Source organism: Xenopus tropicalis, chromosome 5 (assembly GCF_000004195.4).
Source record: "Xenopus tropicalis strain Nigerian chromosome 5, UCB_Xtro_10.0, whole genome shotgun sequence".
Taxonomy (NCBI): domain Eukaryota; kingdom Metazoa; phylum Chordata; class Amphibia; order Anura; family Pipidae; genus Xenopus; species Xenopus tropicalis.
The window spans coordinates 117,991,450-118,019,365 of NC_030681.2; the positions used below are offsets into that span (position 1 = coordinate 117,991,450).

The window sequence follows — 27,916 nt, forward strand, 5'->3', positions numbered from 1 at the left end:
CACACACTAAGCTGTGTTTTCATATTTTCATTCGATTCCCATTTTAAGGCAATACATTTACTGTAATTACAATGGGACTTTGTAAGGAGGTTTGTTGAAAATAATGCATTATTATTTGGCATAAATGCAGGGCTAAGTTATTAGCTGTTTCACCTGGCCCATGTCCTTACTTGCCTTCAAGAGTCATTGCCCAGTGAGTGCACAGTTGGAAGGGTGCCCTTTGGTAGTTATGTGCTCATTGTTTGCTATTTATCTATTAGCACTTAATATATTAATCACTTTAGACACTTGTAAATACTCTTAAACCCATATAAATATTTTAGAGAGAACTGATTTCTCAATGTGAACTCTCCAGCAATTGGAAAGCATCACCTCACTAGAATGTGCTGTTTACAGAATGAAGCCAATACTAAAGAAATGTGACAGCACAAAACAAGAAGTGTAAGCTCTCACCATAAATGAGGATGGTACTGTATCTCACAGACATAAAGTAACAGTTTGACACAGGATATTGCAGAAGGAGGAGATGAGCAGTATTTAGAGTAAGTACCCATTATCTGTTTATCAGTGATTTTTCACACAAAAAGTATGTACTGTATACACTAGAGGTTCTTAGCAAAATGTCTGCTAGCTTTCCTGTATGCTACAGCTCTGAGCAACATCAAAGGGGGTGGCGAGCCACTGCTTGGGGATCACTGATCTACAGAGAACCATATTTGTATTAGCCACATGCAACATGGAAGGAGACTGTTTGTTACATCATGAATTTAAGACTAGTTTGAGGGAAGGATATAATAACCAAGTAAGAGGTTTTTTTGCCTGCACTGCCCACTGGCACAAACTACTAAATGTTTGGCCTTGTATTTGCTAATGGGTTCAGTGGATTCATGTGGATTCAGGAAATATTTACAGAAATACATGAAAAATATAAAGTGTCCCGGAGAAATGAATTGCTCACATTGGGCATATGTTTTCTCCCAGCAGGAATGGCATACTCTGCATCAGGTTTAGTAATCCAGTCAACAAGTAGAATTTACTGTTCACATGCACCTGGTTGATATGGTTTACTAAGCCTGGTTAAGTTGTGATTGGTTGCTAGGATTTCAAAAACAGCTAGAGGGTCATATATCAGATTTGAGATTTTTTTTCTCCCCTCAAAGGGCACCCTCTGTAATTCACACATTGGTACAAGCACCTAATATTCAGACACATTTTCACCCACCCTACTAACTCATTGTGATTGTTTAGAAACACTGGGCAAATTTACACCTGGGCAGTAGCCCATGGCAACTAATGAAAAGCTTGCTTTCAATTTTCTACCTGCAGCTGGCTGAAAAATATAATCACAGATTAGTTGCTATGGGTTACTGCCCAGGTGCAAATTTGCCCGTTAAATGAGCCCTACTATGTCTCCCATTATAAATTGTGCAATTTATCACACTATTTACCATGGCTACATTTTTAACGTTACTTTATATCTACATACTGAAATCCACTTGCACAGAAATATGGCGGATATGGTCCATTGCATGTTCCATCACTAATTGTGCTGACCAAGTATAATGAAAAATAAAAGGCTTCAAAGTAAAATTAAGTACCCTTCTTGGTATGAAACGCGTAAGGCTTTTTGTATTGTGTATGAATTTAATAAACTAAATATGCTTTAACTATAAATTGAGCTGCTTTGAAATGCTATACTTTATGCCCAGTGTCACATTTATAAACAGTTGCACAGCAGGTAGGACATGGCCCAGTTGCAGCAACCGCCACAGATGATATGGGCATAGATTTCATTGTGCAGGTGCCTGGCCCAAGTGCTTTGGCTATGGGGTTCTAAGGGCTGTGGTTTTGAGGCCATAGCAACAATAGCCAAAGAGTTGTGACTATTTCTATATGTAGTGTTCCTTTACTCATTACTGCATACAGAAAGAGAAGGGACATGAGTGCCACATTGGTGTCCCTTGGTGCCCCCTTGTCCATGGCAGAGATCCTCCCAAGTGCTGCAACCAGATAACCTCATAATTATCCAGTGGCCTGTGGGGGGGGAAATAAAAATTAATATTATTACCTATAAAAAACACGGCCCTGCAGTAGTGCTGTGTATTCTAAAACAAACAGTCAGCAGATAACCACATATATATACATACACACACACAATGTGGCTTGCAAAAGCATTTCCTTCAATAATCCACACGACCTGATAAGAAACAGGCAAATTACACTGGAAAACAAGATACAAACCTTACCCCACAAGCTGGAATAAAAAATGAAGAAATACACCTGGGAATAGTTTTCTACATGGATTCTCACAGCATTTTAGGGTGAGAGGGCAATGATTAGGCCCCCTGCATTATATAATTTGGGCCAGGAAAGCCACCGGAATTCTTTGTTGATGGGATGGCAGCTGTATTCAGATATATGTATTCAGATATACTAACAAACAATCCAGCTTTTGGATAACAAAGTGTCAAAGTAATGCTTAAATAATATCAAAATAACATAATGGTTATGGGGATAATGTAGATATTTCAGCAAGTTTTGTCGTTTATAAACCACAATTTGTAAAAGAAAAATTAACCTGTCTGTTGTCAAGAGAAGTTTGTGTCTAATGGATTGAATTTTTAATAAAGAAAATAGGGAGAGGGAAGAAATTGCAGGCTGGGGAGATGCATGGTATTGGGCAAGAAGAGAATGGTCAAAAAAGAAGTTACTATCACAGTCATCTTTTTGGGTAAAGCATATACTATACATATATATATTACATATTGGTAATCCTGCTAAGTCAATACAAATCTATTATCCCTAGACGTTTATATCGGAAACATGGTTTGGCAGAGTCTTCCCATTTCTAAATTACTATCTTTATATAAAAACAATAACATACAAATAACAACAGTAAAAAAGTCTGTTTTCTACGCAAATGGTACATACCTAATATTTCTATTCAATTTTTTTAAACCCAAAATCAAATAAGTATTGGATGGGGAACGCAAACTGAGTAATGGGAAGGAGTACTCACAGGAAGCTTTATACCACTTAATTCATTTATTCATGAACTACTACATTTTCAGTTCAAACTGGGGCGCTTATGCAAGGTCAAGGGGAGGCAGCAAAAAGGACTAGTAACTATTTCCATTTGCTTAAAAATTCTGCTCTTTTACTATAGCATAATATAGTGCACCCATCCCACTCCTACTGTGTTCTTCACCTCTAGGGTCAACTACCATTACGCTTGATAAAGAGCGTTCAGCCCAACGTATGAATCAATTTAGCAAGTAATCAGCTTTACCCTGCCTGTGTGATCTTTCTCATTATTTCTTTCCCATGTACTGTATACTGCTTCAAGTAGAAGCAAAATACAGGGAGATGCAGTACCATTTATATTACAATAGTAGGATTTCCCAAGAATTTGCTTGGACTTTTTGGGGGGAAATTAGAAAATGTAAACATAGTGTGCAAGAGCAATTCTTTGCCAACACTTCCATTATCGCCTGGTTAAGACATTGGGAAGTCCCATTAAGCTTCAATGCAGCTGCAAGGAATAGCAGGATTATATTTGTTGTGGTAGGAACGTTTTTATTTACAGCAGAGCAAATGGTTCTTCTGGTGAGGGCAGTGAGGATGTAAAATACTCTGCCAGTTGATGCCGTAGCGGCAGATTATATTAATGCCTTTAAATGTGGCTTGGATGATTTTATAACCTTACATGCATTTTCCAATTTGCTGCCCAGTTCTCCAATTTAGTCAAATCTTACAAGTATTTAACTTATTTTCTATTTACTACATAGGGGCTGCTGAACTACAAGACTAGACATATATCTTAATGGGATTCTGTCATGATTTTATGGTGTACTTTTTCTTTATAAATTCCACTGTTTACATAGCAAATAATCCACTCTACCATTTAAAATGTTATTCTTGAACCAACAAATGTATTTTATTTATTTTTATTTTATTGGTGTGTAGGCGCCCACTCAGTGCATTGTGCCTTGAGTCTGAGCTTTCAGAAGGAGCCAGCGCTACACATTAGAACTGCTTTCAGGTAACCTATTGTTTCTCCTACTCCTTTGTAACTAAAGGAGTCCCAAGCTGGACTTGGATTTCATACTATTAAGTGCTATACTGATACCTACTGGGAGCTGCTACCTTGCTTCCTTCCCATTGTTCTGCTGATCGGCTGCTGGGAGGGGGGTGATATCACTCCAACTTGCAGCGCAGCAGTAAAGAGTGACTGAAGTTTATCAGAGCACAGGTCACATGGCTCTGGCACCTTGGGAAGTGAAGAATATAAAAAAAATCTGTTTGTATTTATGAAAAATTATGAAAACATGACAGTATTCCTTTAAATTTAAAGCTACAAGAGACATACAGTAGATTTAAGTAAGTTCAGGATATTGTTACAGACTCTTCAAAACTTGTGCCACCAGTTCAGGGTTAAAAATGAAACACGTTAGCGCCACAGCGCTGCCACAATGTACAGACACAGGGCAATTGTGTAAATTTCTGCCAGGCTGGGCCATTTGAGTAACAGCTCTGCTTCCACCATGCTGACTTTATTTAGCATTTGAAAAACATGAGAGGAGCAAAGCGTTTATAATTTCACTGAAAATATAAGGGTTTTTTAAGACCATGGAAAGTGCAAGTGCAAGTACACTAAAGGACATGAAAGCATGCCCCTTACTGCTCATAGCCGAAGCAAATGGACTCCCTGGACACTGCAATATGCATTGAGCGCCAAATGAAAATGAACACAGTGCCAGGACGTCACCAGCAGACTGAATCTGAGGACTTGCACACAGTCAGTGCATCACACCGCCAGAGAACGGTAAGGGTGCTGTAATCCGAACATAAAGGCAATTGTGTGCTAGAGAAATAAAGCCCTACTACAATGTAGCAATTAAGGCTATTCCAGGTCATTTCCAGCCCTTCCCAGTTCTGGGCCGGTTAATGCAAACAGTGGGTTGGGGTTGCAAAGAGATACACTGATGTTACCCATAGGCTTTGGCCATGTACATGGGTGGCCAACTTGTGTAAAAATCCACTTATGTGGTGAACACTTCATCATAGTTGTTCATATTCCTTGCTGAGTTAGTGATCCCAACCAGTATTAGGAGCCTAAGAGCATATACTTTGGAGTCAGAGAGGTTCTGCTCAAAAAATCACTTTTAATAATAAATTCAGGATGACATGGCTGGGCAAGTAAGGTGCCTTGAACAGGACACATGGTATTAACTATAGATATCTACATACATTTTGTAGGCAGTGAAATATTCAGGTGCATACATATGTAATATTGTTCATTTTATTCAGCTATTAATAAGTACATTGTCTCACATTGTTATATAATATACAGATACGTGTGTATATATATATATACATCCTAGAGCGTGCACACTCCTTCTGTAGATAAATAAAAAAACAGGGAGGGTGGGTGGGACTTCGTGTAGCTGCTCCCCTATCCACTATGGCCGGCTGCCTTCCTGTGCAATTGCCTGGCCATCCCTTAACCTCCCCCCTTTTAAACCCTGCTGATCCGTAACCCCGCTGACCAATCAGCGCTCACGTTGCCTGCCCAGTCATGCAGGCCCTCCTCCTATACTGCGCCCGGTATCCAGGCCTCTCTTGATTCGGATTCGGATTAAATACAATAATTTCTTATGATCGCAAATATCCCGAAAATACTTACGAAAAAAACGTTTTAGTCACGATAATATCATATTGGCAATCCGAAAGTCACAAAATTTTCGTATCCGAACGATAACAAACAGCAGGAAAACCTTTCCAACTTTGATCCATCTGTGCATGATTTTAGAAGTCTCCCATAGGACTCAATGGCACTCTGCAGCTCAAACCTGGCCCAAGGAAAGTCTCCCATAGGGCTCAATGGCACTCTGCAGCTCCAACCCGGCCCAAGGAAAGTCTCCCATAGGGCTCAATGGCACTCTGCAGCTCCAACCCGGCCCAAGGAAAGTCTCCCATAGGGCTCAATGGCACTCTGCAGCTCCAACCCGGCCCAAGGAAAGTCTCTCATAGGGCTCAATGGCACTCTGCAGCTCCAACCCGGCCCAAGGAAAGTCTCCCATAGGGCTCAATGGCACTCTGCAGCTCCAACCTGACCCAAGGAAAGTCTCCCATAGGGCTCAATGGCACTCTGCAGCTCCAACCTGACCCAAGGAAAGTCTCCCATAGGGCTCAATGGCACTCTGCAGCTCCCAAGGAAAGTCTCCCATAGGGCTCAATGGCACTCTGCAGCTCCCAAGGAAAGTCTCCCATAGGGCTCAATGGCACTCTGCAGCTCCAACCTGACCCAAGGAAAGTCTCCCATAGGGCTCAATGGCACTCTGCAGCTCCCAAGGAAAGTCTCCCATAGGGCTCAATGGCACTCTGCAGCTCCCAAGGAAAGTCTCCCATAGGGCTCAATGGCACTCTGCAGCTCAAACCTGGCCCAAGGAAAGTCTCCCATAGGGCTCAATGGCACTCTGCAGCTCCAACCTGGCCCAAGGAAAGTCTCCCATAGGGCTCAATGGCACTCTGCAGCTCCAACCTGGCCCAAGGAAAGTCTCCCATAGGGCTCAATGGCACTCTGCAGCTCCAACCTGGCCCAAGGAAAGTCTCCCATAGGGCTCAATGGCACTCTGCAGCTCCAACCTGGCCCAAGGAAAGTCTCCCATAGGGCTCAATGGCACTCTGCAGCTCCAACCTGGCCCAAGGAAAGTCTCCCATAGGGCTCAATGGCACTCTGCAGCTCCAACCCGGTCCAAGGAAAGTCTCCCATAGGGCTCAATGGCACTCTGCAGCTCCAACCTGGCCCAAGGAAATCCTCCCATAGGGCTCAATGGCACTCTGCAGCTCCAACCTGGCCCAAGGAAAGTCTCCCATAGGGCTCAATGGCACTCTGCAGCTCCAACCTGGCCCAAGGAAAGTCTCCCATAGGAATCAATGGCACTCTGCAGCTCCAACCTGGCCCAAGGAAATCCTCCCATAGGACTCAATGGCACGCTGCAGCTCCAACCTGGCCCAAGGAAAGCCTCCCATAGGGCTCAATGGCACTCTGCAGCTCCAACCCGGCCCAAGGAAAGCCTCCCATAGGGCTCAATGGCACTCTGCAGCTCCAACCTGGCCCAAGGAAAGTCTCCCATAGGGCTCAATGGCACTCTGCAGCTCCAACCTGGCCCAAGGAAAGTCTCCCATAGGACTCAATGGCACTCTGCAGCTCCAACCTGGGCCAAGGAAAGTCACGATACTAAAGCTTGAATGAATCTGAAATTTTCGCACATGGCGCGACAATACGATTTTGTCGCACAAATTTTGTCGCAAAGTACGAAAAAGTTGTGTGGCTATACGAAAAAGTCGCAGAAAATACGTCCAGTACGATCAATTACGAATTTTTTGTAATTCGTACCTGTTGTACTTAAATAAATAGGCCCCTTAGTGTGTGCTGTCTTTGTTACAAGCAGTAAAAATTAATTTAGGTCACATCAATAAAATAAGTGTTTACGGATACATAACATACACAAACATTCAGCTCAATGTATTATCAGCAGCTGTTTTACATGGTTAAAGAAAACAAAACACACACACAAAAATCCAATGAGATACATTAGTTAGCTGTTAGGTCTTTATTTTATATATATATGATATACAGTATATATATATACAGTATATGATATATATGAAAATGAAGTAGCTGGATGTGCAAACTGATATATTTAGCAGATGTCCCCCAGCAGATGTGACCCTGGATAAATGACTTCCACTTACAGTATTTTAAAATGTAAATGTAATGTCTTTGTTACAAAGGAGAGGAGAGGGCATCACGCTGTAAATAGGCTGTCATGTGCTCTGGTGTTAGTTCCTACAGCAAATATAGGCAGTGTGCCCAGATTTAAAGCAGAAATCAGGAACGGATGAAATACATGCAATGTTGGCAGTTTCACTAGTATTAGTAACCATTTATTTATAATTTTGAAAAGAGGATTCACAGAGTTTCTGGGTTTGGAGTCCCAATGGGTTAGTACAAAACCCCAAAACTTCTTTGTTAAACTTTTGTTCTCCTTTAAGGCACCTGCAATGAGGGGGCACACAATGTACAATATTTTCTCCCTACTTCTTTAGTTTGGCTTTAGTTCTCTTTTAAGGTAAAGGGTTTAATAGGTCTCAAACATCCACTGAACACAATGAGACCTAAATGTACATGTTAGTTAAACTGTACCATATGGGTATTAAAGGAAATGACAGAATATGACTTACTGAGCACAAACACCATCCTATTAGGTGACAGAGAGGGCCATGGACTGTCCCATAGAATAAAATACTGTAGCTATATATATTGTTTGATAGGTATATCAAATTGTATATAAACATATTTTTTAATGAGTCACTGAAATATTAAAAATAAAACTCAAAGGCAACATTAAAGTTTAAAACTGCAGCAAAAGACCACTTTTGCTTACCCCTAGGCACAACTTGAAGAATACACTCATTTATATTGTATGAGCTATATTAATAGCCTGGAGCATCATTTTTATAATAACAATGCTTTTCCTGTGTTTCTCACGAAATAAAAACATTTTGTAGACTAACTGAAAGTACATAATATCCAAATAATGTTCTTTTCAATCCAACATATTAGTTGTATTATGAACATAGTAACATGTGGTGCACAATAACGATTGCAGACAGACTGTAAGTTGCTCGTTAGCATCTAAGGTATGACATGTAGGTGTTAATAATCAAAATTTCTGAGAATGTCATAATCTGTCAGTTACTATATTTGTGTTTTGGTGCTAAGATGAGAAAGATGATAATTGATTACATAGTTGCACCCTTTATTACCATTAAGAAAAAGACACAGTTCTTTTATTACAGAAAAAAACGAGTAAAAATAAGAATTGTTCGCTTAAATAGGAAAATGGCATTTCCATATTTAGTTCTCATAATGGATCTCATACTTTAGGCCCCCGACTTTTTGCATGCATATTACTAGGGTTCAGCCCTCTCTCTCCCGCTCAGCACTTACAATTTTAATCCAATTTTAGTCCAGAGGGGGCCGTATCGTTAGTGCTCTCTACCCACACTCCAAAAAAAAATATGGGCAGATTTATTGGCTCATAATAAAATTCATTGTAGTGTTTGTCAATGCAATAGGGAACTATAATAGGGATAATAATAAGTAAACTAAAACATATTGGGGAAGGAACCGATGTGAATGAAAAATAATCATTCTAAAGCTCTGCAGAAATGCCTTGGCACTTTATCAATAAAAGATAATAAACAATAACTGCTGGACCTCCATTCAGCAAATCAGATTAGTGCAAGAACATGAAAAACCTGTAGTCACTCAGACCGTGAGCATGCAAATGTCAAGAGGCAACTCCAAAAGGAAAAATAACCATTTGTGGAACATTTCCTCTATAAAGAAACTTAGTTCATACATCTAACTTGTTTGCTATTAAATGACCTAGAAAAAAAAAAGTTGATTATTATTGATGCACACGTATGGCCACTGAAGTGGATAACACTGCTTAAGATGTATAACAGTCAATGTATGAGCACAAATATGGATTCTATCTATACAATTCATACAGCATTCTATAGAAATATCTATTGATTAAAATAACAAAAAACACATTACTAATAAATGTATAGTTTTATGGATATAGAATGTGTTATCCAGAATGTTTGGGACATGGGATACTCCATGAATTTGAATTATTTGCTTGAAATGGACTCTATGGGAGATGGCCCTCCAGTAATTAGTCTAGTCACTAATAAAACCAAGAGTAAAAAAATATATCAGATGAACTGTTTATTAGTGTAGTATAAAGCAACCTAACAAATCAGACTGTACTAGTTTAAATTATGTTTATGTTATCTGATATTACTTTAACGGGAACTCCACCCAAACACAACATAAGCTTTTTGAAAAGTAAACATAATTTCAAGCAACTTTGCCATATAATACATCAATTTAAAAATATGCAGCTTTTTCATGATTTTTAATGTACAGGTATAGGACCCATTATCCAGAATGCCCAAGACCAAGGGGTCTTTCCGTAATTTGGGTCTTCATTCCTTAAGTCTATTAAAAAATCAATAAAACATTAATTAAACTCAATAGGATTATTTTGCATCTAGTAAGGATTAATTATATCTTAGTTGGGATCAAATACAAAGCACTGTTTAATTTTTACAGAGAAAAAGGAAATCAATTTTTAAAATCTGAATTATTTGCTTATAATGGAGTCTATGGGAGACAGGCTTTCCGTAATTTGGAGCTTTCTGGATATCGGGTTTCCGGATAAGGGATCCCATACCTGTAATAATATTGTCTGGAACAGTTCCCTAAGCCTGGCTCCCTGTTTTCCTGCTGATCTGGCTGACTACTTCGAGAGTCAAATAAAATGTAACAGTAGTCGACTGTCCTCAGCCTACACCCTCCTAATCCCACAATTCCCTGCACACGTGATGTCAATGAGGAAAGTAATATCACAGGGCAATGCATTGTGGGTTATGTAGTTCCTGCATGGTGTCTGTAAGCTCTGGAGAAGTTGTTAGCCCATCCGCCCCTGCCAGGATTTCAAATGATGCAGAAAGAAAAGAACTGTTTTGCAGCTGGACTTCAGCATGGTATTTATTCATACTTTTGAAGGAAGATATTACATTTATAGGTACTGTATATTAAGGATTTTGGTGTTTTGTTTAACAAATTTTGGTTTGGAAGCCAGAGTTCCCCTTTAACATACTTCCCATCACTGTATTAAGTTTTCTGCGACATGTGTACTGTATTGTGTGCTGCTGATCTTTATCTATTCGAGGAAGACTACCAAGGTTAAACTAATAACTGGCATATGCCACGCTTTCCAAATGCACATAATTGTTTTAACTGGAATTTATTACATTACCAGGGCCATTAACAAAAGGCAGACACTCAACTTTTGTGCACTACAGATAGAGCGGAAGAGCAGAGAATTCTACTGGAACTCTTCCATTCACATATCAGTCTAAAAGATTAATGTCTGGCTTCAGGCAGTAAGACAAAATCCAGTCATATGGCAGCATTATATTCTTGGAACTATACAATGTGCCAGTACTCTGGGTGACCCAAGAAAAGCAGAACATCCAGAAGCTCTGTTGTTACCTGTACTGCAAAATCAATCGGACCATTCACGTTGAGAGCAGGTTCCATGAAATCAAAAATTAGTTGGACATGGTGAGCCAAGGGAAGATAGCAAGAGGTCCCAGAAGCAAAGTGTAAAATGTGTATATTTGCTGATATCTGTGAATAGCCAATTAGAAGCTTACATTTCAACCTCTATTTGTTTAAAGGAACTCTCATTAATCTTGAGGTGAGTACATTCATTTATTTTCTTCTCAACACAACCACATTATAAGGTTTGTATGAATAAAGCATTTACTTAAAGTTACATTATGAATTCTTTACAGATTAATAGGAGGATGACTCAATAATGAAGCTTTATCATGTTCATGCTATTAACTATATATGCAATGACATAAATGTTACCTTATAATCATAATTATTTCTTTGTTTTTTAAGTTGTCTCACTCTGTTTTCTAAATTCAATTGAATTGTTATTTGAATTAATTGCCAAGGAATTTGTTCTAAAATGGCTGCAATAGCTGTATCTAAATTTGTATGAACCACCTAAAATTTTGTCTTGATAATGTAAAAGCAGAGAAGCTTTAAAAAGGAAACCAAAAATGAAGTGTAAACAAAGGAAAAGTATTTCAACAGAGCAAACAATAAACAGAACTGGCTTAAAACCACAGACATATTAGTAGGGTTACTTATATTGTAAAGAGATTTGAATGTTTTCTGGGTCTATAAGTGAATTTCCCAGGTTGCTAAGGACAGGAAAGGAGACACGGATGCAGTTAAGAGTCCCAAGCTGGATATTATTAATCCGAACTGCCTGCTGAGCTTTACTAGAGAGTAACCAGATGGTAGTAAATTTATAAGTATAGTTCCAGTACCTGGAACACAATAAAAATGGTATATGGGTGGTAACATCAGTAAGTACAGACTGCTAGAAAAGGATAGGTACAGACTAAAGATAGAAGGGAACAAAAAAGAATTGAGAGTATCTTGGAGGTAACAATATTTTGGGTAACAATATATTGATAGAAGCATGAGAGAATCTGGAGCCTGGTAACATGCTCTCAAGTGCTGGTAAGGCATCATTTTTTCTTTTTTCTTGATATTAGTCTGTTATCTAGAGTTGTAAAGAAGAAAGGACTGTTAGGTGTCACATACTTTTATTACCCTTGCATATATCACTACAATTTTTTTTAACTTCTTTACACATAATGTATACATGGCCATTTATCTTGATGGCATCTGTATAGAATAAATAATTATATTAGCATAAGAATTACACTGATATGTATAGTTCCACACTATCCACATACAATCTAGAGCAAACACTGTGCAGTACTGTATAATAAATATCACACAATATTAAAACATACAGTCATTTTTAGCGAGAAGCAAGTCTGAACAGAGAAGGATCCTAAATCATTGCTTGGTTCTGCGTTACGCATATTCAAGCATTCCGTTTCCTGATTCATTTCCTATGATAGATAGATAATACATAGATAGATAGATAGATAGATAGATAGATAATATTGCTAGATATAGATAGATATAGATATATTGATATTGCTTAAATGAATATCCTGTTGAAGAACAAAGCCTGTGAGGTTCAGCAGAAATCAAAGCACTCCATTAACACACAGCCATGATGGCAACTCTAGGGTTGAGTGGCCATTAACACTGTAAATACAATATTTAGATGACCAATGAACATCTAGCATGAATGAGGTGAGATAAGTGCTGCCATCATGTGTTTCCAAGGATTGAATATAACAGAGCAATATGTAGAATTTATCGACAGCAATTTACCATTTCTGTTGCATAAAAAGGTAAGGTTTTAATGCCTAAATGATCTGATCAATATCCCTTTAAATGTTGGTACATGGATCTACAACTTGTAATGACCTCCAGGTTTATGAGAGGTACAAAGTTATAAAAAGAGAAATATAATGGAGTAAAGTAAATGAAGCCATGCATTAATCACATTTCATAGTTTGCTATTCTACTGAACAAATAACAGTCATATCTCTCTGCTTGGGTCACTGACTTTGCCCCTTTTAAAGTAAATATACGGTAACAACAGAATTCACAATCTATCCATTAGGTTTTGCATTTCAGCTACTCAAATTATAATCAACACATGAAAGGTTTATGGACAAAGGGGCAATTAACAGCCAGGCACTCAAATCAGCAGTGAGCACGCACAGGGCTTGTAGTGTGAGCTCAAATGTGTCACTGAGAACAATCATCTGTAGAAGACACTAATATACAAAGACTGTTCATCAATTTTCATATTGATTTTATCCCTTTAAGATACAGATTTGGGATCCATTATCTGTAAACCGATCATTCAGAAAGTTCTGAATTACAGGAATGCCATTTCCCATAGACTCCATTTTAATGAAGTAACTCAAAATTGTAAAAATGTCCTTTTTCCCTGAAATAATAAAATAATTCCTTGTACATGATCCCAACAAAGATACAAATAATCTTTATTGAAGGCAAAACAATTTTATTGGGATAAAGTAATGTTTAAATGATTTTTTTTTGAGACTTAACGTATGGAGATCCAAATATCAGAAAGATATTCCCTTATCCGGAAAACTCTAGGTCCCATCCTTGTATAACCTGCATATTCTTCCTCTGTAAAGGCTAAATATGCCTTAATAATTTACTTCCTGTTGATTTTTTAGTTAGCTTTCATTGCATTGCTTGTGACTGAGAACTGCTATACTGCTGCACCTCCAATAATGGAATTGAATGGTGCTGTAATGTCAACTGCTCTATAGTGATGAGCGAATTTTTTCGCCAGGCACGGATTTGCAGTGAATTTCCGCATTTCGCCATTGGCGAATTGTTTTGCGAAACTTCTGTGGAAATTCACCAAAAAAAGGGTGCGGTCACAGGCGACAAAAAAAGACGTAGATGACAAAAAAAATCGCACGACTAATGTGTTTTCGCTGTTTCACGGATTTTCTTGCCGTTTTGCGAATTTTATGGCGAAGAGAAACAGGACAGATTCGCGCATTACTACTGCTCTATTGATGGCTAATGAAGCTTCAGTTCACAAGTATACATGCCCCTGCTCTGCTAAGAAAGCTTTTCCTGGAAACATTTATAGAACAAAATTTGGTATCTGACATCCTAATGTCAATGGCATCCGCCGAGCAGCCATCACCTTTCCTCTAACCCCTTGATACTGGGCATCAGGTTGCTTTCACAGCTCATAGTCAGTAGTTCAAAACTATTCAGAGATTTACATAAAAAAATAGAATATCAACGTCTGTTTTATACAAAATATGGCAACATACAAGGCAACAGAGGCCTTCTTCCTCAGTTCATTGAGAGATTCTAATGGCTATAATGTAAAACTGGTAGGAGTTAGTCTTTCCCCCATCAGGTGAGCAAAAAATAAATAAACCTAGCTCATTATTTTGTTACATATGAACAACCCTAACCAAAGATGAAACTTGGATTTCTCATTTGTTATATATAGCAATACATGAGCTTTTCTGTACTGTTGCCCCAGTCCTCTTTAATAGGCAGTTAATAAAAATTCACAGCCTCTTTCACTTACGCGAGAACAAGCATGATGATAAAAACTGCATTAAACACTTGGATCCGCAGCACTGACATACTGTATATATTAGTGTAACTATTACTGGCCATCGCCAGACCTTTCTAAGCTCTGCTGCTTATTATAAACATGATTGCTGCAAAGTGGGGAGAACCAAAACATAGTTATTCTGTATCTTAATCTGTAACTGTCTGCAAGAGCACAACCTCCATGTCTGAAAGTAGTAGAAGTGATTTATCACACCCTGTAGGACTCGATATAAAGAGAATATTTTGTTGTTTTCCTAAAGAGCAGTGAATCTGAAGGTGTGCTCACTGTTGGTAGCACGGATGCGCAGTGCGCCAGCGCAAATGGCAGCAAACTGTAAGTGCCATCACTGCAAATGCGCAAAATTACACTTAAAACTGCAAATTGCCCGTTGCACATGTGCCCAACACTGTCCTTCTGCCAATTAATGCTTATGTGCAAGCACACACCTGATTTTTGCAGGATTGTTTGCTAGAAAATCGGAAAATGTGAAAATGAAGCATTGTGATGGGAGATGGGGAAGGGAGGCAAGATTCATGTAGCCCCCAAAAAATAGGGGAGCAATTGCAGAATAGGTTTCCATATTGATACAGTTTTTGTTTTGAAAATAGGAAAATGTTCAGTGTATGTGAATTCATTACCTATTACAGACATACTGAGAAAAGTCCTGATACATCGTCACCTGTAAAATAACCCAAACGTGTTGGTCAAAGGCCCGGAATAGCTAGGAAATGTTTGAAACATATTGCAAAGGGTACGGAATGAACATGAACTCTCGCCCTATTCCCATGAGGGCAACATGAGCAGCATTGTCTGTGTATTCCCTGAGAAAAATCTGCTCTGCTTCCTGTTTGTGTTCCAGAAGAAAAAATATGAATATCATCCGCTATAAATAGATGCCCCTGTACAGAATCAAAGCCATTTAAACAGATTTTAAACATATTATTAATCAATAAAGGTCTTAAGAGACCTTTTCAAAGTTTCTTTAGTAAATAAAAGAAAAATGGATCATTTGATGCAAAAATATCACTAATATGTTCATTTAAATGCATTTATGTGTCATTGCCTATAAATTAGTAATCAATATCATTATCTCATAATGATTAAGTAAAGTATGTACTATCATTAGCTCCATATTGTACAGTACACAATACTAATACTGATACTGTTAGGGTGGCATTTACTACTGTTCTAGTATTTTTTTTACAATTTGTGTATTTTTGTGCTAAAACTCACATTTTTTGTGTTATGATTTGGAATGCAACAAAACTGCTACAAATCCAGAAGAGAAAATACGCCATCTAAAAGCTGTCGAGATCATGTAGAAGTCAATAGCAGGTGTCCCTTTTACAGCTACAGCTAAACTTGAAGCAATGAATTAATCAGTTAGAGACTAATTATTTCCTAACTTGATGCCGTATATTTTTTGATGTGTTCTAGTATCCCCGGGCAGCTATTTTACTTCTTGGAAAAGAGGGTGTGAATAGGACTGCTCCCTAAGCATACAGAGAGTAAGGAATCAGTTCTAGAGCTTTGTAAATGCATAGTTCCATGGCTCTGTGTAGCAACCATAAAGTTATTCATACACTGTACATTAGCAGATCGCTAATTGCTTCCTGAAATTATTGTTCTGCTTGGGTGCCAGTCCATTTCAACCTCTAATCTCCATTCTCGATAAACTAACACAAACATAGCTAAAATCATTTTCATGTATTAATTTTTTTCTTAAAGAAATACATTGTCTTAATTCTTACACGAAATGCAGAAAAAGATTGCCAGCGCTCGGTCTAACCCAAGCAGTAGTGTTGGCCGGCTACTAGAAACCAGCGCTCGGTCTAACCCGCATTCTGGAACTGGTGGTACTAACAACTAATTTTTTGTAAAAAAATATTTTTAAAGGCAAACTGAGCGCTGGCAATCTTTCTCTTTCTTTTTGTGTACAAATAATGGCTTTTTATCGTTTCTAGCAGCTGGTCAACACTACAGCCTGGGTTAGATCGAGCACTGGCGATCATTTTTTGTGTTTCATGTACAAATTGTAGCCAAATATTGCTTCTAGCTGCTATGTAGCCTTTAAAATAAACCCCTCTATTCCCCTAAAGTGGAGTTCATTATACTTGAAAGGGTAGTTTAATTAAATTCTTTCTGTACCTGGCTCTGAAGAACCCGATGTATTGGTTCAAGTGTAAACTAAAAGTTGTCTTCAATTGCGCTATTCTGTACTCTCTTTATTAGAGTAGGCATAATGCATTTCCAGGACAATCCTGTGAAATACTAGGACATAGTGCCCCTTTGATGTATGCTTAATCATATCCAGCCGTGCTCATTAAGAAAAAAAAAAATACACATAAATTGTGTTATTTTCCATAGTCCACAAATGCATAAGATAAAATGTCTTGCAAACACACAGTATGGAAACAGCATGCCCTTTTCCGCGTGGTAGCTATGCATCATTAGCAGTATATAAAATAAACATAAACAGGTTACATTTTTTTTGTTCTCAAATGTCTTTTTCACAGGGAGTGCAGGAAGCCATTCTTAACCGACACATCCAATGGGTAACATTGGGGTTTTCCTAAGGTCACCTCTTCCTCTTTGTAATGTAGTGAAACCTTCATCAGTACATACATTTCATAATTAGACTATTGCAAACTTAATTGAAATTTCACTTCTGTTTTTAAGGTGAACTGAAGGACTTTTGTGAGTGGAGTCAAAGGGGCCTATTCACTAAAGGTCGTTACCGCATAACGTATAGTTTTATGCGTTAAAAAGTGTTCGATAATTAAGTACCGATTCATCGAAGTAATTTGCATGTGTTACCACTCATTTCGCATTGGCGCAAAAATCCTGATTATCACAAAGCGTTATTTCCATCGCATTGAGGTAATTATTGAATAGAAATAATACTAACGCTTAATTCACAGACATATTTGAAGCGTTAAAAACATAAAATGTGGTGATAATTACTGTGAAACTTAACGCCTTCCAGGAGTAGGCGCTACTGAACAAAATTGCAGCTGGTGATTGTCTGTGGTGACAAGATGGAGTGTGCAGTGGGATTTTTTCAAGTATGTGTTGGCCCTAGAGTGATGCAGCCTCCAGTTTGCAGGGAAATGGTCATTTTCAGAATGGTAGTTTTCAGAAAGTAATGGTTACGTGCGTAATTGCGTGCGCTAATATCATGTGCTATGAAATAACGCATAAATATATTGCATGCTTTAAAATAACGCTTAAATATATGTCATCGCCAGATAAATAACAACAATAAAATTGCTTCCTAATTCTGACGAGTGTCCTTTTAGTGAATCGATAGTTAATTCTCAAAATATAAAAAGTGATAATATTTTTAACGCATATATGAACGCTATAAATATCACTCGTTTTTTTGGCCTTTAGTGAATCGGCCCCAATATGTGGTTTGTTCCATTGCACTTGCCTGGCATTCGTAAATGAGCCTTTTAATCTTTCAAAATACTTTTGGAAATTGCTTTTTGCATTGTGACTGTTGAAAAACACTAGTGTTGCTACTGTGTTGACTGGATTTTACAGAGCATAGCCAAATATATTCAAAAACATCCATCCAGCTAAGATTTGCTCCTGTATTGTGCGTCTCATTGGGGGGGAGGGGGGTGGCATTGACCTACTGGGTTATATTTGCATGTTTTATACATTTAAATGCTCTCTCTAATTGTAGTATCACTGTCACATGTGGTATTCTATATAATGCAATGTTTTTGGAGTATGTCTCCATTATTCAATATTCACTTCACTCATATTAACTTATGGGCCATTTTGGCAGGTGGAGGCAGTGTCATTCACTAAAAGAATAAGGGACCTCAGTGGTGCTGCGGCCATGAGGTGAGTTAAAAAACTGAAACCTCAGACGACAGCGCCCACAAGTTACCAGGGGCAGCAAAAAGGAGCTCCTGATAACTGACCATTTCTGGTTTGTAAACTGGAAATTCAGTTCTTCTAGCGCAGAGAGTGCAATTGCACCTTCTGCACTAGAAATGTGGCCCCCCTAGACCCTCTTCTGTATGGGAAAGGTAAGTGCTGGGGGGCAAAAGATGAGTGGCATCACAGGAGCTGCCTCAGGGTGACTCAGGGGATAGAATCACCCCTGTGGGTCATTTTACAAGGAAAACCACAGTTTGGGAGAATAATTTTCATTCGGTAAAGATTGTTGTGTCCAAGGCCATTCCTAGCATTTCTGTATAGTTGCACTCAGTGCCACTGCTTTCATCCCACCTCCTATTACAATTTTTTTTGTACAGGTGCCTCTACTGATGCCATCTAGCTACCTCCAAAGGTGTTGGTGTCAATAGACACAGCGCACTGGAACCTAAAGGATCATTGACATCCATCATTTTGAAGAGCCGGAAATGGCTACATCCTCAGAACAAAGATTTTTAGCACAACTGTGGCCAATTCATCTTGAAGTGCAAGCACAGTTGTATGTGTTTTAATACATTGACTGCAATTGCATCAGGTGCATCTCCCCCTCATTATGAGAAAAACACTGCATTGTGCATAAAAAAAAACATTTGCACATGACATGGGTGACATTTTGGCCTGATTAGCCTGAAGTTAAAGTTCTGTCCACTAAATACATCACATAAATCAATCCATTATGATCTAGAATCTGGACCATTCAGCAAATATTTCAGGGGACTGTTTACTAATAGAAAAATCACCAGAAAATTTTCAGAAAATAAATTTGACTTTTCATTTAGGTGTGAATTTTCGTTTGAAATTTGCATGATTTTTTATTAAATCATTTCAGACCATGTTGTTATAGTATAAGGTAAAAGCTGTGTAACCTATTTAGAAAAAGCCTTTTGCACACAAATCCTGAAGGGTTTTATCTTCAGTGATGAAATTTAAAAAAATGTAAAAATCAACTGGAACCAATAATCTAAATGTGTATATATAGCTAGACTATAGCTTTTCTTGTAAAAATGAATGTCAAACATCTGAATTTTTCAATACAAATGAATTGTCTCCCAGCTAAATATTTTTCTTTGGAAATGTCTAAGAACTGTACCCCTTTAGTAGATTGTGTCCCACCAATATATTTTTCTTTTGAATATCCCTGAGATTAGTTTTCCTACAAATTAGAATTGTTTCTTGGGAAAAGCTTGTGGTTGGGCTATTTGAATATATTTCACTTCAAACAAATGTTTCCATGGGCTTGACTTTGTTGTATACTGTTTATATGTAGGACTCAGCACTTTAATGTGCAAAAATGTGGTCACATATTAGTACCTTTCTCATCTTGAGAAAGGTCCTAATATGTAACCAAAACGTTGATTTTTGCACATTAAAGAATTATTTTGTTTTTTCAAGTCCTGTGAGTGCTGAGCCCTCTGTTTCCCATATTTCCCAATGTTCTACCCGGCACCCAGGGATACTACAATTTTGTGGTGTGTGCCCTCCCTGTACTATGTATATATAGATATATGTATTAGTTTAAAGTATTTATGTACAAAAATATTCCAGTTAAAAGTCAGAATTCTGGACTAGCCAAGATCAAGGCCTCTAGTTGTGATGAATGGAATTATATGAGAAATACTTTAGAGAATGATATAAAACATTATGAGGGCCTTTATTTCACATAGAAATCAACCAAGGACAAGTGGCCACCCATTTAATGTTTTTATTCTGTTAGGGCTGTAAGAGCCTGTGGAGTGATCTGTCTGGTGACAATAGTGCAAATTTTCTTAATACATAAGAGACGCTTAGATGGACAGGCAACCTATTATAGCTACAATGATATTCTAGGTTACCAAAGTTATATATGGATATATGTGTATGTTTATATGCATGTATATTTGTGTGTATGTGCTAATGATGCCCAGGTCACAAAAAATTAAACCTGCACCCGACCCGCAATACCTTAAATCGCACCCAACCCTTAGGCCCAAAATGTTGCCCAACCCATACCCATATTTCCATTCTGTACGCTATTTCTGCCCGCACCTTGGGTTCCAAGACTGTGAACAGTGATCTTAGGGAACAGAGGAAAAGTGTCCCCAGTCTGACCCAAACCCAACCCAAACCTGCAATGGCCATCCAAATTTCAACCCTAACCTGTCTGACCTAAGGGAAAATCAGTGGGCCCTGCAGCTTGTGGGTCAGCCGCAACCTTTAAGGTTGGTCTATAGGGGTTTCCCCTTTAGTAGCCTATATAAAGAAATGCAGGAGCCAGGGGCTTCCTCTTTGGCCTGGTTACACCAAAGGCAGGACAGACTAGAGTGCCAGATGATTTTGGTAGGTCTCACCCTTGCCTGGCCTAGGTGAGTAAAGAGATCAGTTCTAGGATCCTGTCAGATTTGAGAGACAGCTGCATTTTTTGGGGGGGTATAGTCCTGGGCAATTGTGCGCCAGTTAGGGATTGGGGTGTTCAGGATTAGGTTAGTGGAGACCTATGGGAGTGTATACAATTATATACTAGACATGACAGAGAAATGGAGATATTCCTTGTAGCTGTCATGTGGACATTTACAACATACCACATCCATTGTGTAATATTTCATTATGCAGGATAAACTAAAGATCATTAAAGCTAGATGTGTAAGTGCTGAAGTACTTGTTTTCTATTTAAACCAACAGTGAGCACTCCATGTTTGCCTGATCTTGGTCTATGAGTCATTAATTATCAGGAAGGGAAGACAAAAAAGCTCTTAGCCTGCCAGTTCCCTAACCTATTTATGTATATATATCAGGCACTTTGGGGAGATAACATCTATTTTTTCCAGAATAGTGCCAGGAAGTGATATGTACTCTCACTTTATTATTTCAAAGAAAAAACTCTAATAAGGTATAGAATACTTTCATGAACTCTAACAACAAACATATATGATAATGGGAAAATACAGCTGATTATTTGATTAATGTAATGGGCTCTTTGGTGACAGCACAAACTGGCTCCTTTGGGCCTTTCAAACAGATCTTTGATCTGCAAACCTATTACCGACCCCAACAATGGGAAATGCTGTTTGTGTAGAATGCATTAATTACCATATTAGTTGGCACTTAAGTCAATAACAAACAGTTCCATTGATTTTACAGAAAACTAATTACCCCGAGTCAGTCAGTTTTAGTTCAAATTGGTGAAGGTTTTCAATCCCAGCCAGTCTGCTTAGTTCCAGTCAGTGCAGCAGAGTATGGCAGAGTAGGGTACATATGTTTCGGCTAGAAGATATATTACAGCTAAAATGTACGCCCAATAGGCTTGTTTTGCCTCTAATAAGGATAAATTATATCTTAGTTGTGATCAAGTACAAGGTACTGTTTTATTATTACAGAGAAAAGGAAATCATTTAAAAAACAAATTAGAATTATTTGCTTATAATGGAGTTTGTGGGAGACTATATATTTTAATATTAAATATACAAAAACTTTGTCCTACAAGAGATAATGGTGCCTTTGAACACTGCCTAGGGCAGGAGTGGCCATCGGTGATCATCCAATGACCGGGGATGTGGAAGTGTGGCGTGAATGTGTATGTGTGTTGTATCGCATATGTACACATTCACGCAGCACTTCCGCATGCCGGCTTCATCGGGGTCCACCACAAATCCATGGGGGATCGTCTGGTGGTCCGTGATCAACGTCTTGGCCTAGGGTATATATACACGGGTGTAACATGAATTCAGTGCATGTATGATTGCTCCCCAAATGTGAGGCCCTATATTTATAATAATAAACTGAGGTCAGGCATATTTTAGATGCTGAAAAAATACTGCACTTGCCTCAAGCACATTGTAGGGGCAGGATATTGCCAGTGTCTACAAAGCATCCAGGGTGTGACCAGGATAAAGCAGGCCTTGGGTATGATGAGTGTGGCCAAATACATCCATCTCAGATTCCCTTTCTGGGTGGGTGCCATCTATATTCTTTTTTTCTTTTTTAATTAAACATGTATGAATATTATAAAATGATGGCAGTTTGCACTTTTGCTAGGATTTCCCATGAAAAGTTTTTTAGTTAAATGCGAGCAAGAAACCCTCCAATGCCTAATTAAATGAGGTTCTTAATATTAAAGGTAAGGGAATATTTTGACAAAGTGATGAATGCCATAGAGAATCAGAACTGTTTTGCAGATGCTGACAAAGCTTGTGATAGTTAGGGTACATATTTTTATCTGCAGCTGGAAAATAAAGCAGAAGTATGTATGTCACCATCAAAAACAGAAACTGTGAAAGTAGCAAGGAACATTTATTAGCAGTCGGAACGAAAACAATGAACCTGAATATTATCTTCAACTCTTAACATTTGGATTTTCCAGAAAAAGAGCAGCCAGTACTTTACGACTCTGAATGGAAAGGAAAATATAACACTACATACATGAACAAACACTCCACCCTTTAACAAAAGGAGCTGGAAAGAATTCTACAATGGAACATTCAGGTAATATTAGTTCTCTTAATAGTGGCTTGCACTTTGCTTTTTTTTGTCAAAAGCTTGATTTTGGTATTTTTTTTTGTTTTTTATATCAAATACAATGTAAAAGGTCTATACCACTGGGAAATAAGTAATAGCCATTCTGATTATGTCGGTCTTTTACTATGTAATGTTTTATGTCGCAAACTGTCCTGCCTGCCTAGTTACACCCTATTTTAGCACCAGGGATAAGGTTAGGGCTCAGATTTATGGATAACACTTGGGGTACAGTCAGCAGCCTACAAAGCAAAATGAAAAAAAGGGCAATGAAGGAACAGAGAGAAGAGCAGGATTGTGGGTAATGCTGAAAGTGAAAGAGGCAGCAAAAGGCTGCATCAAGAAGCATCAAGGCTGTAAATGTAAGAAAATTCTGTCAAAATTATTGCAATCTGAGCCTTGGAAAAATGTTTTCTTATAATAACACAAAACAGTAACAGTAACACAAAAAAGCAAAAATGTTTTAAAGTAATGAAAATATAATGTACTGCTGCCCTGCACTGGTAAATGTTGTGTGTTTGCCTCAGAAAGACTACTATAGTTTATATAAACAAAGCTGCTGTGTAGCCCCGGGGGCAGCCATTCAAGCTGGAAAAAATGAGAAAATGCACAACTTACATAGCAGATAACAGATACGTTCTGTAGAATAGAATGTGAATATATGCAACATATCTGTATTCTGCTATGTAACCTGTGCCTTTTCTCTTTTTTTCAATTTCGATGGCTGCCCCATGGCTACACAGCAGCTCTGTTTATATAAACTATAGAGGCCCAGTTGTACCAGCACAGGGCAGTAGTACATAATATATTAATTACTTTGATACACTTCATTTTTTGGTGTTATTGTTCCTTTAAAGGAGCTGTTTTACAAACATAGTTGCTCATAGCAACCAATCAGATCTTTGCTTCCATTGTGTAACTAGTGTCTAATGGAGGTACCTGTTGCTCCAGTGACATATGACTCTTGGGGACATATTTATTAAAATTTGTATTGTGTAATTATTCATGTTTTTTCTACTGTAACTAAACTCACTTTTAAAAAAGCATAAATGTCTACTCATTTATTAAAAAATCATACTATAAAAAGAATGAATGAATAAATATGAGGAAAAAATAAGAAAAAGAGCCTCAAAAAATCCCTCATAATCCTTGTTTTCCTAAGAATTTTCATGACCATTCTAGCAAAGTTTTGTATTAGAGTTTTTTGTGGTTTTTATGTTTGATAAATAACAAAAAAAATGTACGTTTTCGTGTAATTATCTAAATAGATGGATTTTAGCGCTAAAAAAATTGATTCTGGAAAATGAGAAAAATACAAACATTAATAATCTACATAGAAGTGTTGAATTAAGCAGGAGAAACAGAATACAGGTGCTGGACAAATACTGACAAATACAGATTCAAGCATTCAGTACTTTTGCCCCTCAGGGTCAATCATTGAACAGAAGATTATTTCAACTCAAAAGTGTCATTCTCAAGGGGAACCTAAGCAAACTCCTCCAGTCCCTAGGTCTGTACACTGGGTCCCCACTCTGAGCAGTAGTGACCCCGGATTCTAATCCTCATCTAGCTAGCCCTACTCCTGTCTGTCACACAGTGTGACCTATGGCAGAGCTCAGGTGAGACCCAAAGCACAAGTGTTATTCTACTATGTACTTAAGAACAGTGACACAATCTAACCAGTTTCTGATTTCTCGGGGGCATACTTTAACCTGAGAAAAAGAACTAGGTCTTTTGTATAACTAACTCTTAGCTGTCTAAAATCTTGGAGACTGCCTTAGGAAAGGGGGACCTATTTTACCAGTCCCCTACAATAGCAAAGGGAAACTGTACTAGTGCAAATTAGCATCTATGTTAGTAAATGAGCCCTAAAGAGATTTACATCTTACATTTTTTGACTGAGGTATAATATTCCCTGCCCCTCATGAGCTTATACCTACTTCCCTGCTTCTACCTTTTTATTTATTTTAAATAATATATATATATATATTGATATATATAAATATATCATGTAGAACACACAATTCCTTCTTTGGAGAACACTTTATTGTAGATACCAGCTTGTCTATTTTTTAGAGAACACCTGGTGCAGGTATAGGAAAGGCACAGTTGACCCAGGCAGTTGCCTTAATATGTTTACGTGCAGTTTGTAACATGCAGTTTTACATGAAAATACAATACCTTCCATTCTACAGCACAGTTGCTATTTGGGTTTATTATTTAGCCTTTAATCCTTACTATAAAGGTTAGGGCTAGTGAAAATTAGGACCAATTGTGCAGAGGTCATGTCAGCACTGTTCTCCTACACAGGCAAAAATCCAACTTCAAAAATGAACCAGTCCATCAAAGCTTGCATGGGGCTGGTAAATATGCACACACTAGTAAAAAATTAACCACATTTTTGTGGCGGTTGTGTTTCTGCCAGCCATCTGCTGACTTAACATGAAATCTGCTGTTCTCATACATTCATAATACATGTAGTACCTAGTACCTAGTATGTATACTGTATATACTATTGTAAGACCATAGCAGACATGGTAGCAACAAATTACAGGACAAACAAAACAATCCATCAGAAATTCTACCCTTCTCTTTCCTTTTGTTTAGGATATGGAGAGATCCCCACCACAATGTTCAACCTGACCAACAGCTCTAGGACTAACAGGACATGCTCTCTGGATATCCATGCCAACCCAGTTATTTTTTCTGTGCTCTACACAATTCTCTTCATTGTTGGAGTAATATTGAATGGCTTGGCAGTACAGGTGTTTTTCCAGATACCAAGTAATTCAAATTTTGTTATATTCTTGAAGAATTCAGTCATTTCTGATTGCCTTATGATTATGACTTTCCCATTTAAGATTCTAAGTGATTCAAGACTTGGGCTATGGGGGCTAAAGGGCTTTGTGTGCCAAGTCACATCAGTAATATTTTATTTTACAATGTACACCAGTATTATATTCCTTGGCCTTATTACAATTGATCGCTATCTAAAAACAGTCAGGCCATTTCACAACTCTGCAACAAACCTGCGTCCAGTCAAGATTATGTCGACTTTAATATGGATCGTCATGATTTCCATTTCCTTGCCCAATATGATTCTCACTAACAAGACTCAAACGCCACAAAATGTGAAAAAATGTTACCTGCTTAAGTCTGATTTTGGATTAGTTTGGCATGAAATTGTGAACTTCATATGTCAATTCATTTTCTGGGTTGTTTTTGTGATTATAGTCGTATGTTACCTTCTCATAACCAGAAAACTCTTGCAGTCATACAAGAAAACTAGAAGTGAAAGACCAAAATCTAGAAGAAAAGTCAACGTCAAAGTGTTTATCATTATTGCTGTATTCTTTGTTTGTTTTGTTCCATTCCACTTTGCTCGGATACCGTACACATTAAGTCAGACAAGAGATGTTTTTAAGTGTTCTGCTAAGATTACTCTTTTCTATGTCAAGGAGAGCACCTTGTGGTTATCCTCTCTAAATGCATGCCTCGATCCTTTAATCTACTTCTTCCTTTGTCAGTCATTTAGAAACTCACTGGTTGCCATGTGGAGAAAAAGGCAGGCCTGTGTCTCATCTTATACCCGGCCAAGAAATGAGAAGCGGCTCAAATTAAGAAGAGAAGAGACAAATATATAGAAAAAGAAGTTGTCCTCTATACTTCTTTACACTGAAGCGACATTATCAACCCCCCTTATATCTCTGGCCTATTTATTTATTAACATTTGTCTAATGTTAAATAGTCATTTAATCTCAATATATTCATTAATAATGAAATACTTGCTCTCTACTGGAAAACCTTGTTCTGGTTTGAAAATAATATTGCATGTTTTATATGGTTTGTTTTACTGCCTTTTCTAATGCACATCACTTTGTGTTCAGTTCAGCTCTACTAGGGACAACTTCTACTATTTACATCTAACTGATCCTAAGAGTCACTCTGAATTATGACTTTGCACTCAAGGGGTTGGTTGCTGCATTCCGCCTGTTATGCCCCATTTCAATATTCCTTTTTGGCGCAAAGCATAAAAAGCTAATAATGCAAATGTATTTTTCACAGAGATTAGCCAAATGGTCTGAGCAGCAATGGGAAATGATATTAATGTCACAGATAAAACATCAAGGTGAATAATCCAAGGAAATACAGGGCAAAGGCTTGGTGGTGGGGAAACTATGCCACTCTACAATGTAAAGAAGGGTGGTATACACTGGTCATTTCAAGATCTTAAGGTAAATCTTAATATCTCAATAGGTCTTATTAGGCACACTTTTAACAAAGATTACATTCTAAAGCCATTTAAAGACCCATTTGTGACATGTGCAGTCCTTCTGTGGATGTATACATCAGGAATAGGGTGAGAAGGCAGAAGGACTTAGCCCATCTCATATACTCAAAAGTATACCAATCATGATAGATGTATGGTAAGAGAGACTTCAAGAGCCAATGCAATGGTGTGTTTGATAAATACTGTCTTTTTACAGTAAATACAATATTATACTTATTATGCATGCAAGAGATTACTTACCACTGACTCATATTTTGATATCTAAAATATATATTATTAACTAGTGGAGAGGAATAACCATATTTTTCCCATGGCTAATCTTTTTGTTGTGTTCGGTCAGTAGCTGCTTCCTGTTCTGCAGAACATGAAGTGAGAAAGATAGTTTCACTTTACAAATCAACAGCAAATACTACATTTAGTTTATAATTCCACCATTGAAGTCTATTGGGAAATCTACTTTTAAAAA

General features: G+C 37.9%; 1 protein-coding gene across 2 annotated transcripts; it reads left to right on the top strand.

The window, feature by feature from the left end:
• Positions 1 to 457: 457 nt before the first annotated feature.
• On the top strand, positions 458 to 27,735 carry p2ry12 (purinergic receptor P2Y, G-protein coupled, 12). 2 transcript variants are annotated; one of them, XM_002941103.2, is made up of 3 exons: positions 458 to 542; positions 23,008 to 23,129; positions 25,767 to 27,735. In XM_002941103.2, exons 2-3 carry the CDS (start codon positions 23,117 to 23,119, stop codon positions 26,801 to 26,803), a joined length of 1,050 nt encoding a protein of 349 aa, XP_002941149.1. In that variant the 5' UTR covers positions 458 to 542; positions 23,008 to 23,116; the 3' UTR covers positions 26,804 to 27,735. The 2 variants fall into 2 exon arrangements, with proteins under 2 accessions (XP_002941149.1, XP_031758766.1); XM_031902906.1 differs by lacking the exon at positions 458 to 542 and adding an exon at positions 11,011 to 11,348.
• Positions 27,736 to 27,916: the final 181 nt, after the last annotated feature.